At 35.9% G+C, this 15,748-nt stretch overlaps 1 protein-coding gene across 1 annotated transcript in view; it reads right to left on the bottom strand.

The window, feature by feature from the left end:
* The window catches only part of LOC150099904 (adenylate cyclase type 5-like), a 221,665-nt gene that overhangs the window by 134,756 nt on the left and 71,161 nt on the right, over positions 1–15,748 (bottom strand). The window contains exon 8 of the mRNA XM_090403170.1: positions 12,359–12,500. Within this exon, the coding sequence (XP_090259296.1) occupies positions 12,359–12,500 (142 nt within the window). The remainder of the gene's footprint in view (positions 1–12,358; positions 12,501–15,748) is intronic.

The following is a 15,748-nucleotide window of genomic DNA, read 5'->3' as shown; positions in this document are numbered from 1 at the left end:
GGAAAGTGACTGGTATTGTAAGGAGAGAAAAATTAGAATATGAGAGGAGACTCCAAAGAGTTTTTTTTTTTTTTTTCATTACGTAAGTAGGAAGAAAAATGACTGTAGACAGATTACCTTGCTGGATGGAGATGGGACTCAGGTGATCAATGTAGATGACATATAACGATCACTTTATTAGAGTTTTCCTTCCTGGCACATCACTCTTTATTCTTAGAAGGATAAGGAGTGGTGAAGTGTTACAAGATAATGAAGAGGATATTCCAAATATTGAGTACTATAATGTCAGTAAGGCAGGGGAACTAGATGGATCCCACATGTTTTAATGGAAAGTGTTGTGGAACTGACTGTGCCATTAACTTGGCTGTTTAATAAGACTCGCAAAATGACAGGTTCCTGGAGAGTGGAAAGAGGGTAAGATAGTTCCTTTGAATAAAAGTGGTGGTAGAATAGGGTATCAAATTATAGACCTGTTTATATTTCTTCTGTAATTAAGATTTAGGAGAAATTGGTAAGAACTTGAATACAGAAATGGGCAGATAAGAGCAATATTATTTATGCAGGCCAGCATGAATTTGTTAAGCGCACTCTTGTTTTGGTAATCTGGTTAACTCTTCCAATACAGTAATAAAAGCAGTGGTGAGGGTAAGACATATATTATTATTATTTTTTTTTCTTCAGAAGGCATTTGACAAGGTGACACATAAGTTTATTTTTGCAACATATGGGTTTGGATATAAAGTTAGCAGAATGGATTGGTAATTGGCTTTATGATAGATATCAGAGAGTTATATATGGAGGAGCAATATCAGGGAGTTTAGAAAGGTTATTATAAGCAGAGTTCCACAGGATTCATTACTTTGACTATCACTGTTCAATCTTTATGTAGATGATATTGTTATGAGACTACAGTGAGATATTCAGTTGTCTGCAGATGTGAAGCTTGGGAGAGTTATTAGTAATAGGCTAATAACTTGCTACTAATAAGAGACATTCAAGAGGATTTGAATAAAATGAAAAGGTGGGCAAATGAATGGGGATATCAGTTTAATGCAAGTAAATGTAAGGTTTTGAAATTTGGGATCCATAAATGGGATGCTTCCTACTCAATTGGTGGAAGAAGTAGAGGCGGCAAAGAATTGTGAGGCAATTGTAGATAGAAATTTCAATTTCAGGGGATATATTGCAAAGGTTGTGAAGATATCTCAGAGAATTTCTTGTTGCAATATTGAGGACCATAAATGATAAAAGGATAGTGTCTCCATTATAAAGCTTTGATCAGCACTGGGATTTGATGGGGAATGAAGTAACTTTGGAGAGGGCACAGCAATGAATAAAAATTATATCCAGACTGCACGATGTTGATTATGAGGACAATTAAGCTGTGATTGGATTAATACTGAGGAGACTTTTCATACAGAAAAATGGAGGGAAGGAACAAGAACAAGAAGACATCTCCAAATGTTACAAAAGGAAGTAGGGTGGTGAAAGTGCGAATAGTAGACAAGGTTAAGTAGTACAATAGACTTTGTACTGACTAGCATTGACATCCCACAATGAGTCTTGTAACTCTATGGAGGTCATGAATGTTTATTTTTCACTAGGTTAGACTATAATAAATTTAGTTTAATCCTTTATCCCAGTGTGAGCAAACAAAGTTTGCGCCTGAAAATATCTTCAGGACTGAATATAGTGTTGTACTACTTACCCAGGTAAGATAGTACAACACTATATTCAGTCCTGAAGATTTTTTCGGGCGCAAACTTTGTTTGCTCTCACTGGGATAAAGGATTAAACTAAATTTATTATAATCTATGGAGGTCAGGAAAAAAAAAAAAATCTAGATATTATTTTTTTTTTTAACACCAAGCAGGGAAACCAAGATTTATAGACTGAAACTTGAAACATTTTCGAAGGGACTGATGACTTATGAAGAAGCATACCTTTTGGGAAATACTTTGATGTCTTCCCAAAACATCATCTCCTTTTAAAAGATCCTTGTATATTCAACCTTTAACTGTTGCTTTTAATCAGCATTGGTCTGATAACATTATTTACCACTGTTGTTGGAAGTTTATTTTTTACTTGGTTAGACTATAATAAATTTATTATATCTAAGTGTAAGCAAACAAAGTTTGCACCTGAAAACATCTTCAGGACTGGGGTAAGGTAGTGCAACTCCGAGCAAAGGTGAACCAAGCTCCCATCACTCCATGTCTCAGTATCTCCCATAATGCAAAGCACATCACCTTGCAGACATGTATACTGCTATGCATTAAGGGAAGGGCCACTACTTACCCCAGTCTTGAAGATATTTTCAGGTGCAAACTTTGTTTGCTTATACTTGAATAAAGGATTAAACTAAATTTATTATAGTCTAACCAAGTGAAAAATAAAATTCCAACATCTTTCTCTAAATCCAGAGTAATTCAATAATAAGATGGTACACCTGTTGGCCACTCCTATAGGTAAATATGACCTCTCCTATTGCTTCTGCCTTAGTATCTGGTGGGAATTGACCATGAGATGCAGCGATTAATATCCTTGTAGGGTAATGGATGGCAGGAGGGTAACGGCTATTGCTGTTACCCTCCTGCTATGATCAGAGCTTTAATTTAATAGCTCAATAATACCTTATCCCTACACAGTCCTCTACAGATAACAGGGAAGATGAAAAGCATTCTTGCTTCGCCCCTTTAAGCCAGTCCTTATAAGGACTATAAGGACCTTAGTAACTCCACATTTGGGTCTGCCTCCCATGCTGGATAGATATATATATGAGAGGCTCTGTTTGGGATAGGTTTTTGCCTGTCTCTGAGTAGAGCCGCTGCTGAGATTATGGCTGTCTGGTGGTGGGGTGAGCCTGCCACTGGGTAGAGCCAGTGCTGAGAAGTTCTTCATGACAGGGTGAGCCTGTCACTGAGTGGAACAAAGCTGAGTTGGGCGATCTTTTGGGATAGTCCAATTTTTAGAGAGGTCTTTACTTAAATACACCTCAATAAAGGTTGAAACCGGCCTGGGTAGTGGCCCTTCCCTTAATGCATAGCAATATACATGTCTGCAAGGTGATGTGCTTTGCATTATGGGAGATACTGAGACAAGGAGTGATGAGAGCTTGGTTCACCTTTGCTCAGAGTTGCCTGGTGCTGCACTACCTTACCCCAGTCCTGAAGATATTTTCAGGTGCAAACTTTGTTTGCTTACACTTGGATAAAGGATTAAACTAAATTTATTATTTTCCACTGTTAGTTTTATTCAGAAACTATAGAGAAACCTAGTACTTAACCAACGTTGTTCTAAAAGGTTTTAAAAGTTGTCTTCTTTAAATGAACTATTGATGTGCTTCCTTATTTTGATTTAGTATTTTCTTTTTTTGATAATGTTGTGATGCCAAAGCTAAGCAATTTAGTCCTGTTCTTCTTTAACCCTGTCATGCATAAGAGCCTCATATGAGGACACATAAAAATGATGTCCTCAGATGAGGACATGATTTTTAACATATACAGGGCACAAATTTACCAAAATTAATAAATTCATGGTAATACTATAAGATTAAATGGTACTGTATCATCATTATAATTCTTTATAAATGAATATAAAAATTCATGCATGAGACGGTTAATTATATTTTGAATGCTGATTGATAAATCATGGAAGATACAAGCATAAAGGTTATTATAGTAGTGTTGTGGAGAATGTAGCAGAAGTGGTTGAAAGTAATAATGTGGATGATGAGATGCCAGCGCAGAAAGAAACTGCATGCTTATGCAGACTACTTTACAGGACAAAACTTGAGTTCAAGCAACTGGAGAAATAACTAGCATGTTGTACAGAAGGATGGAGAATGAAAGAAAGAGTGAATGAAAAAAGTGGAAGAAAAGGGATAGTATTGTATGAGGATTTGATGATAAGAGGTATACTTAATAAGAAAGTAATGAAAGAGCATATTTTCCAGGTGCAACGATAAAGGATGTTAGTGAAGCTTTATGTTTGAAGAAGAAAGAAGCAAAAGAATTAATTGTTTTGGCAGGCACTAATGATTTGAAAGGTGAGAAATATGCAGTGACAGAAGATATGAAAGAGTTATTAGAAGAGACAAAAATGAATAGTAAGAAAGTAAAGATTGTGAGCCTGCTGCCTCAGTGTAACAGGACAGAATTGAGAAGAAGGAGGACCATGATTGCCAATGAGAATATTGTACAGGAGGAATCGTGTGAGGTTTATAGATGAGTGGAGGGAATTTGATAGATGTAAGGACCTGTATATGCCCGATGGACTGCACTTAAACGGTTTTGGAGATAGGTGCTTGGAAAAAGCATGTGTCTGGCCACCCCTGGGATACATAAGTATGAGTGCAGGAATGATTATGAACAGCTGGGTGCAATTTCCCAGGTTTTGAATCTGAATCTGTACAATGTGGGCACAAGAGAATGCAGAAATGTGGTACTTTGGGCATTCATGTACATGAATGCCCAAAGTACCACAAATAAAGGAGAGGAATTTTTAGCATTGTCAGCTCAACTTGGGCAAAAATTATTGGCATCAGCAAGACCTGTTATCAGAGATGTATTTACAGGAATGGAATGTAATAGATATTGTATTTTCAGATAAGATAGAAGAAATAGGGCAGGAGGAGGGGTATTATTAATGATAGCTGAAGAACTTCCACCAACAAAACTACAAGTTAAGGAAGATTGTAGATCTGATGGAAATGGTTCATCTGATGCTGTCTGGCATGAGATAGAATGAATGTCAATAGCGAATGGAAAGTGGTCAAGGATTCTTTGAGTGAAGCAGTATCAGAGTGCATACCAGGATCAGAAGGATAAACCAAGTAGGGATTAAGTGGATGACTAGCAATATAAAGCATTCACTTCCATAGAGTGAATGCTGGAATCTATGAAACAATGGGAGGACCATTGTTTCATAAATTCTTACTTTTGTTACTTGTTTGATGTCTCTTGCCTTCCATATTTTATTAAGTCATCCAAAAGTTTGGGATGCTTGACTGATTCGTCTGTTTATATCTTTTATAATTTCACCATTGTACTCAATAACTCCTCCAAGGTAGGTTAAGTTTTCTACCTGCTCTAGATTCTTACTATCAATTTCAATTTTCAGATTGGTGCTTCTTTTTCTTATTTACATAATTTTGTTTTGTCTATATTTATGTTTAACCCAGATTTTATACACTCCTCCTTTATTTTATCAGAAATTCACTGTAGATTTTCTTCTGTGCTTGCAAGTAATGCAACATCATCTGCAAATTTTAAATTTGTCAATTTTTCCCATATATCTTGATTCCGGAGTCTTCATTGTTTAGGGCCTTATTGGTTGCTTCTTCCAGTGTAAGATTGAACAGGTCTGGTGACAGATTGCATCCCTGTCTTACTCTGCTCTCTGTGTGGAACTAGTTGGTTAAGGTGTCCTCCATTCGTACTACACTTTCAGATTTCTCATACTGATTCTTTATTATTCTTATGGTTTTGTTGGAATTCCAAATTCTTCCATAGTTTTCCATAGTTCTCGTCTATGGATTGAATCAAATGCGTGACAAAAGTCTATGAAATTTATGTAGCAACTTTGGTTGTACTCCAATGTCTTTTCTATTAGTTGTCTTAATGTGAATAGCTGATCAATTGTGCTTCACCCTGGTCTGAAACCTGCGTGTTCTCCCAGTGCCAGTTCTATATATGGCTTAATTTGTTTTTGGAGTAATTTCGTAAAAACTTTACTTGGAATACTGAGGAGGATAATGCCTCTGTAATTATTGCATTCTGTTTTATCTCCTTTTTTGTATATAGGAGTTATGACTGATTTGGTCCAATCAGTTGGCACTGCTTCGTTTTTTTAGATCCTTTCAAATAATGTTTTTAATGGTTCCGAAAGTTGTTCCTTTCGTGGATAGACTATAAGAAAGCACTCAATTCCCTCTCACACTCCTGGATCCTAAAATCACTATAAATATTTGCAATTAGCAAAAACATATGTTCATTTATTTCTGGCTGCTGCTATGAAATCATTGAAAACAACTTTAATAGCAATAATGAATGATTCGAAGATGTTAGCATTTAATGTGGAATTTTCCAAAGATGTTTTCTTGTCAGCATTACTCTTCAACATTTCTATGATACCTTTGTCTATGATTCTGAAGAAAACAAAACTTGGATATGAAATTCATACACATAATATTGTAATTTCCCCATGGGGCTTGCGACTTGCAGCCATGGGCATGGCTAACCCGGGGTCCCAGAGCTAATTCTGACCTATTTCAAAGCTTTTGATCATACTTTTCTCTTGCTCTTCCACTTCTTGCTTCTACCCTCATACTAACATTTTTCTTAATGAGGGCTCTTTATTTAAATCTTTTTTATCTGTCTCTTTTCTAGTTTACTAACCCCAGGAGGAGGTCCTCCATTCTCCCTGAAGCTACTAGAGTAATCGAGGGCTAGGGGTGTTTCCTCTTTCAAAACCACTAACATTCTTAGTAGTGGGAAGCAGAGCTACTAGTATTAACCTCTTGTAGCATATATGCTACAATACTGCAATGTATTGTAGGGGAACCACCACATTATATTCCCAAGTAAAAGCAGCAATGGAAGTCAAAAATGAAGTCAAGATCGGCGATGGAGCCTTCACTGAAGGAGTCATGCCCGGCAAGAAAAGTAAGGCTTCTCAAGTTGACAGCCAACAAATTTTCCTGGTACTTATTCAAAAATGAAGACAAGAAATAAATTGAATATTGAAACATGGAATCCAAGAACACTACCAGAATCACGTAAAATATAAAATGTGAAAAAGAAATGGAAAGACTTAAAATAGACATTCTGGGCATTAGTGAGACAAGATGGGAGGGACAGGGTGATTTTGGAGTGGAGAATTTCAAATAATATATTCAGGACAAAAGAAGGGAGAGACAGACATTGTAATAGTGCTTCAGAAAAAAGCTGGAAATTTAATCACTACAATAATTAACCACAGTGATGGCTATAAGTATTTAAAATGAACCAGTCAACCTCAATATTATAATGGTCTACATGCCAACATCACAACATAGCAATGAAGAAATATATGAACAAATAGAAGAAATCTGGAACAGATTTAAAGACAGAGACAATACAATAATAATGGGAGATTGGAATGCTATAGTGGGAGAAGAGGGTAATGTTAATGCTTCAGGAAGATTTGTCTTCGATATAGGAATGAAAGAACAAAGCAATTCATAGAATTATTATTATTAATATTCAGGCCTCCATGGAGTCAAAAGACTCATTGTGGGAGATCCTTCCTAGGAAACACAAAGTCTATCAAGACTCATTGCAAGAGGTCCTTCCTAGGAAACAAAGTCTATCATACCACTCATTAAACTCATTAACTGTTCTCGCTCTCACCACTCTATCAGGCAATGCATTCCATGGTTCAACCACCCTCCATGCAAAGAAACCGCTCCACACCCTCTTGCTCACAGTTTCCTTTCGTAACTTCCAGGGATGACCCCTTCTCATCACTCCTTCCCACTGTTTAACCAGGCAAAAGAACTCCCCAGTGTCAACCTTGTAACCACTTCTCAACAGTTTAAGTCTCAATCATATCACTTCTTCTTCTATGCACCAAACTCTGCAGTCCAAATTCCCTCAGTCAATCCTCGTAACTAACATGGTACAGTCCTGAAACCATCTTTGTTATCTGCCTTTGTACACTTTCCACAGTTAATTTATCACCTTCAAATCTTGGGGACCAAATCTGAGAACAATAGTCTAAGTGTGGTCTGATAAGGGTCCTATATAACGGAATAACTCGTAATTCTGCAGGTCAGAATCCTTCTCATTATTGCAGCAATCCTCTGTGCTATCTCCACCATCTTTGCAATATGTTCCCTAAATTTCAGGTTTCTATCAATCATCAACCCCAGATCTTGTCTCCTGTACTTCCTCTAATAGAGTGTACAATGTCCCATCGATGTGTCCCAAAACTCAAGACCTTACATCTTGCTGCATTAAACCGACACCCCCATTGATTTTCCCAGCTATGCATCACCCGCAAACAATTGAATATCCCCCCCCCCTGCAATCCACTGACGTTACTGATATAAAGGTTAAACAATATAGGTCCCAGTACTGAGCCCAGTATAGGTGGAAGAAATCATAAACTTTTCTCTGTTCAATGAAATGTTTCAATTTCTATTTAAATTCCTGAAGATGTACAATTAAATCATTGATTATTTTGAAATTTTCTCATCATCATCATCAAATTCCTGACTTGTACCCTCAAGTGGTGTACAGGATATGATAGTATTACATGAAAAATTTACATCATTACTAACTTCCTATCTACAATTTTCCTCCAAATCAGTCTGTTACTTGTCAAGACTCCAATATTATCATTATCAGATCTTATATTTTTATCATCTAAGGCACATTGTACCGTATCAATCCACCTATATCTTGGTCTTCCTCTGGGTCATTTTCCCGAAACCTGGCAGAGAACACTTGTTTTGCTAATCTTTCCTCGCCCATTCTGTTTAAGTGACCATATCACCTGAGATTAGCTCTACTAACACATTCCTGGATGCCGACAATGTCAAGTTCTTTCCTAATATCCTCGTTTTTAATATGATATTGCCATTGATGCCATCTGTTCACGCCTCTAATTTTTCTCAGGACTCTCATATCTGCGGTCTCTAGTCTTTGGTCAAGTGTTTTACTTCTGAACCAGTTTTCAGATCCATAAGTTAAAAATGGTTTGAACACTGTTTGAACTTGTATACAGCTAATTTAGTGTTCCGACTAATTTCTCTCTTATTCCATATGAATTTATTCAATTTACTTCCTACCATACCAGCTTTGTGGATTCTGTTGTCTATTTCTATATTTAATTTACCATCTTCACTAAAAATCGTGCCTAAGTAGCTGAAATGTTTTACTTGTTCCACAGGTTCCCCGTTCACAACACAGTTAACATTTTCAACAATTCTACGTATTTTTTATTGTCTTTGTCTTTTTAATGCTGACCTTCATACCATATCTATTAAAACAGTTATTCAATTTAGTCAGGAAATCTTGCAAACTTGTAGCGGATTTATTTAGAAGTATAACATTCTCCGCATAAAGCAAAGAGTTGACATTAACATCTCCAATTCTGATATCATGCTTAATACCACTTTCCTTCGTAATGTGATCCATATAGATGTTGAATAACAGAGGGGCTAATGTACATCCTTGTCTCACACCAGATTTAACATTAAACCATCATCCTGTACTTCCTTCAATTCTGACTGCTGACTTACAACTCAAATAAAGACTAAGTATTGCTTGATATAATGCCCCATTGACACCATATAACTGTAGTGTATTGAACAGCTTCTCTCTCCACACCTTGTCATATGCCTTTTCCAGATCGACAAAACTTAAATACAGATCTTTGTTATATTCCCATGCTTTCTCCACTATTTGTCGTAAAGTAAAGATCTGATCCTGACAGCCTCTATTTGGCCTGAATTCAGCTTGTTCTTCACCAAGCTTTTCTTCCACAATTCTTCTCAACCGTTTCTCAAGTATACTTGCATAGATCTTGCCAGAAACACTCAGAAGGGAAATACCTCTGTAATTCTCACATTCAGTTTTATTTCCCTTTTTATATATGGGTACTATTAGAGCTCTACTCCAATAATCAGGAATTCGTCCCTCTGTATAAGCTTTCTGAACTATGCTGTGCAGTCACTGTAAGACTTTTATACCTCCATACTTGAGCATTTCTGGTCGAATATCATCTACTACTGCTGCCTTTCCACATTTCAGGCTTTTGATGACTTTTTCTACTTCAAGTAAGGATATGTATTCCTGACTGCATGCCTTTTCAGTGTTTTTTTTCCACTGTGCTGTCATCACTGCTTGTTTCATTTAGCAATTTTTCGATGTAATTATTCCATACTTGAAGGATATCTTTTTCTCCTGTTTTCATGTCACCTTTATCATCTCTGACTCCTTTTACAGCACTCTTTCCTCCATTTCTAAGCTTCTTCAACCTCCAGAATATCTTACCACCTTCTCGATATTTATTTTCTATGTTCTTGCCAAAGTCCTCCCATGACTTTTGTTTAGCTAGTTTTAAACAGTGTTTCGCTTTCTTACATTTGTCTCTGTATTCTCTAAGAGCAAAAGCTGACTTATTTGCCAAGAACTTTTGATATGCTTTCTTCTTTTCCTTCACTGCCTCTTTAACTTCCTGTGTCCACCATGGAGTTCCGATGTTTCTATCCTTGCAGACAACCTCACCATATGGCTCTCTGCTGAATCAATCAGGGTTTTCTTCAAGGCTTGCCACTGAATCTCCAAGGTTTCATTCCTGTTCTCAAACTCTTTCATTTTTTATTTCAATAATCTTTGTGTATTTTAGTCTACAGTTCACATCTGAGAACGGCTCAACTTTTATTCGTTTTAAAACTTTCTTACATGCTATTCTTTTCACTATGAAATTCAATTTTATTCTGCTCAAGACTAAATAGTGATCGTTTCCAATTTCAAATCCTCTGTACACTCTGGTGTCCTGCAGCAGGGAGAAAACATCGCTATCAATAATAACATAGTCAATGAGACTTTTCTTATTCCTTTCCTCTTCTCTACATGTGAATTTTTGCAGATTTTTATGTTGGAACATGGTGTTAGTAATAACCAGTCCATGTCCTGAGCAGAAATCCAACAAATATTTGCCATTATTATTGGCTTTGCTCTTTTCTCCAAATTTTCCACAAAATATTTTTGTATGTCTGATAATCATTTCCTACTCTGCTATTTAGATCCCCAACAAGAACCAACTTTTCCTTTTTCATTGTGTCAGTTGCTTTTTCTAAAGGATCAAAAAATTCCTTAGTAGAACCTTCTCTGGGACCATAGACACAAATAAGACTCATTGTCCAGTTCCCCATTCTCATATTTGCCCACATCACTCTACTTGAGACTGCCTGCCATTCAAGAAGATTAGCCTCGTATTTTGTGTTGAATACTATGGCTACTCCTTCTTTTCCTTGATTGTCATTGCCTGAATATAACATTTTGTATTTAATGCTCAGAAAGATCTCGCCAGTTTTTGTCTTTTTTGTTTCAGTCACCCCTATTATGTCGATCTGGTACTTATCTAATTCCTCAGCTAGCTCCATTTCTTTGCCATTCAGGCTTCTAATGTTGATAGTACCGATCTTTAACTCTGGTGATGTTGAGTTGGGGTGTGCTTTCAGATTTGTTCCAGTAGCTGACTTTTCGCTGTTCGCTTCTCAGGGTGCACCATGAGAAGGTGAGGATTAGACATTAGGTCAGAAGCCCTGGTTGATTCTCTGCATTCCTTTAAAGGCTATGTGGAGGTCTCCTCTCCGTTATACAGCTTTGACCCTTAAGCACCACCTTGCATTTTTCTTGTAATTATAAATATAAATTATAAAACTACATTATTTTTATTAAGGATTTTTTTTTCATTCATTTACACAAAATTTATATATATATTTATGAACACACATTTGCAACACTAGAAATACTAATTCATCACAAATAATTGGCCTTTTTGCCACATATGACTAATGATGATGGGATCATCACTAGTCATATGTTCCAAAGCTCTAGAAAATTAAGCCACAACAGAAATGTAATTCCACTTATATATGAGTTTTATTATTTATTTATTTATTTAAGTCTCTTCCTTGCCAGAGGACAAACTAGAGTCAATGGGTGACCAAAGTCAGAAAGCTGTATCATACTGTAGCGGATCATTATGTAGCTCGTCCCTGTGTGCATACATATGTATTCCTGATGATCAGTGGCATAGCTGGAGGGGGGGGGGTGGCCCTGGGTGGCACTTTCAACCTGACCCTACATGTCATTTTGACTTTTTTTGTAATATTTTTGGTGTGTATTGAGAGAGGCAGTAAGAGCTCTAGCAAAGCCACTTCTGATGATGATGACCTTAATATAAAGGTCAAAAACTTGAGTAGTTATTTTAGTTTAAAGTGAAGCTATTACTTCAACACAATAGTTGTGACTATCAAGTTTTAGATAATATTTCTCAATAATATTTAGTCACCTCTCACTATAGTGAAATGATAAAAGAAATAGTTTGTTACAGTAAAAGATTTACTAATGAATTTCTTTTAAATAACAAAGACCCGAGGTTTTACCATGGCATCACTGCTTTATACCACGGTAAAACCTGTTTTTTTTTGCAGCTTATTTGAATGAATGGCCTTACTATAATTTTGTTTGCTATAGTAAGCGTCTACCACATTTTCAAAACAATTATCAACTGTCAACTGAAATAATTCAATTTCAATTAACTGAAATTATCAATTGAAATAATTCAATTATTAATTTACTTTCTTTTCAACTTCTGGCTTATAAAATGAGTGAGTAAATTTTCGACAGTGTTCTGCTCTTAGCCTATCTATACTACGAGCATCAATGGCACGGGAAAGGTAATCATTTACTTCATCTTGAGGGTTTTTAAATTCTTTTTTCCTGAAATGAGATCAATGTTCTAATTTAAAAAATTTTTAATAATTAAAATATTTAAAATGTATCACACAATATGAAAAAAATAATTATTTTTAATTATTAGGTCTAATCAATTATACTGATATCATTCAGAAATCGATTGCTTCTTATAATTCATGGTTTCAAACTTATGTGGTTGTTCATGCTGAGATGTCTTCACAGTATTTATCATATCAAAGCATATAGTTTTGAGTAGACCAATCTGTTCTCTCTTATTCTGAACCACTTATTTCAGTGTCGAGATCACACTGGAATTAATATGTACACCCCAACAAGGTCTGAAATGGCTTCAAAAAAGTTTCATGCTTGGTCTCTCAAACACGATTCTCAGATTATTCCATAGCCCACCAACCCACAGTTTTCTGAAATATTATAGGTTTACAACCTTTTGTGAGTATAATTCACTAAAAGAACAGATGGTGTTTGTTAATTAAAGGAATTTTATGTAGAAAGTGAACAAATGAGTCTGCAGCCAGACTTTCCTTCTGTTCACACATATATATATATACATTAGTGATCTGAAAAGTTCTCGGCCTCAACCATAAATAGCAACACTATCAGCAAGATTTTTTTTTTCCCCTAAGTTGGTACATCTGCCATAAGCATCGATGTGAAATTGCAAGTCATTCTATCAAGTAATTTTTTCTATACAGCTGTCGGAAGCCAAAGTGTTGTATGTATCCCTTGAAATGGATAAAATTGAGTATTGTGCAGTTATAAAATACTTTGTAAAAGAAGGTTTAATGGCAAAAGAAATTCATTTGAAGTTCATAAAAGTTTATGGGCACTCTTCTCCTTCATTTATGACAATTAAGAAATGGGCTGCCAAGTTTAAACATGGCCGTACCAGCCTTGAAGATGATCCATGTGAAGGACGTCGAAAAAGTGTAACAACAACACTAGAAGTCATTGATCAGTGCACGATGTGGTATTGAATGACCGGTGGCAAGTCAAAGTGAGTGAGCGAGTGAAATTGCTGGACTATAGGCATTTCAAAAGAACGTGTAAGATACATTTTGCATGATTTGCAAATGAAAAAGCTTTGGGCAAGATGGGTGCCGTGCAGATCAAAAACACACTCGCATGAAAATCTGTGAACAGTTTGGAGTGTTTTAAAAAGAATAAAACTGATTTTGTGCGTTGATTTATTACTAAGGATGAGACTTGGATTCACCAGTAGACACCAGAATCCAAACAGTAGTCAAAACAGTGGACAGAAGCCGGCTGTTCAGTGCCAAAGAAGACAAGGTCATGGCATCGGTGTTTTGGGATGCTTAAGGCATTTTGTTTATTAATTATCTTGAAAAGGGTAAAACAATAACCATGGAATATTGAATATTATTCCAATCTTTGAACCAGACTAGACAAAAAAATTTGTGAGAAAAGACCCAGTTTGCAGAAGAAAAAACCATCTTTCATCAGGACAATGCACCTGCCCAAAAAGGTGTTTTGGCAATGGGAAAATTAAGGGATCTGCACAATGAATTGTTGGAACATTCACCCTATTCCCCAGATTTGGCTCCCCCTTACTTCTATCTCTTCCCAAAACTAACTCTTCTTCGCTGGTCAGCGTTTTTCTTCGAATAAAGAGGTGACTGCAGCTGTAAAGGGGTATTTTGCAGATCTTACTAAGAACCATTACAGGGATGGGATAATGGCACTGAGCATTGCTGGAATAAATGTATTAGTCTTAAGTAATATGTTAGTTAAGACTAATAATTAATAAAATTAATAAATGTATTAAATTTTTCATTGTTAGGCTGAGAACTTTTCAGGTTACCCACTTATATATATATATATATATATATATATATATATATAAAGAAAGAGAGAGAGAGAGAGAGAAACACACACAAGAATGAAAAGAATTAACAAAACAGTTAAAACAGTGCTGGAGTAAGTTTACCATATCAGATTGTGATATGGTATACAGATATAACAAATCAGTTGTTTCTTCTCCAGACATACTGTGAAAAGACTTATGACATCAGCCTGAATATCACTGGATTGTAAAATTAGATTTTTGGCATACTGTGTTTCTTTTTTCTCTTTCTTTTATTTTTTTTTTTTAATATAATGTAAAATGCAACTTGTTCTACAATATCTAGCTAATATCTAGGATAAATACCTGGGTAAGCTGAAGGTAAGTGATGTTTCCATTCACAATAGCTATTAATAGTGCTAGTTCTTTATGCACTTTAAATAGTTGATACACACAGTGATTGAATATTCACAGTATGATTGGGTGGAGATGAGAGTCATCAAAAGCCAACTTTTTTTTCCCCAACCTGGAGTTCCTGCCAATGAATTACTAATTACCAAGATGGGTTCTGCCACTCCCTTTCATGGTGCATCAATTGGCATAAGCCATGAAAAAGTATAAAGAATATCACAAGGTTTTTCTTCACTTTTTAAGGATATTTGGTTGGATCTGACACAGACCCCTCCTTACCAAACTATTATCACATAGTCTTTCTTCTAATCTTTTACAAATGGGTAACCAGTTTCTTTTCAAGATGTTCACTGCAAGTTATGGTGGATGTCCCTCTCTTCAGGTTTCCCTATTGATGTAGGATACCAGAGGGATTTGTGCATTTGCATATATTCTTCTTCTATATATTAATGACTCTCTCATTAACCTTCAATCCTATCCATAGTTTTGATGATTATAGCACACTCCATTCTTCCTTCATTCGAAAAACCTTGTAGTGCTCAAATGATTCAAGTGGCAAGCTCTTCCATAACCAAAATCTTAAATACTGACCTCTGTATCATTCTCAGTGATGTGAGAATAACCTAGAGAACTCAGTGCCACCAAAACATAGTTTTATCTCATGAGAAAGATATCACTTCATTTCTCATTACTTTTGATAATATTCAAAATTCTAATCAAGATCATATTTCTCTTACTGGGCTGGCTCATATATGTATCCTTGCCTGGTATAGGCACCTCACCCTCACAGTCCTCTCCTCAGTCTCAAAAAAAATTTCTACTTGCAATCAAGAATGCTACCTGTACAATTCCGAACATCATATAAATTCCAAATGTCCTCAACCTTAGAATACTGTTCTCACACATCAAAAACCTCCCTAAAGCTTGATGGTATCAAAAAAGAGGGGAAATCTACTCACAGATGATCTCTTACATAAACTCCCCTCCATTTGTTTTCTCAGGAGAACATTTCTCTGAGAAATGCATTATGCCTTTTCCT

Source organism: Typopeltis vanoorti, chromosome 13 (genome assembly GCF_054136105.1).
Source record: "Typopeltis vanoorti isolate ZY-2024b chromosome 13, IOZ_Tvanoo_1.0, whole genome shotgun sequence".
Classification (NCBI taxonomy): domain Eukaryota; kingdom Metazoa; phylum Arthropoda; class Arachnida; order Uropygi; family Thelyphonidae; genus Typopeltis; species Typopeltis vanoorti.
Note: the sequence above shows the minus strand (reverse complement) of the source record. Positions and strands in the feature narration are given on the sequence as shown.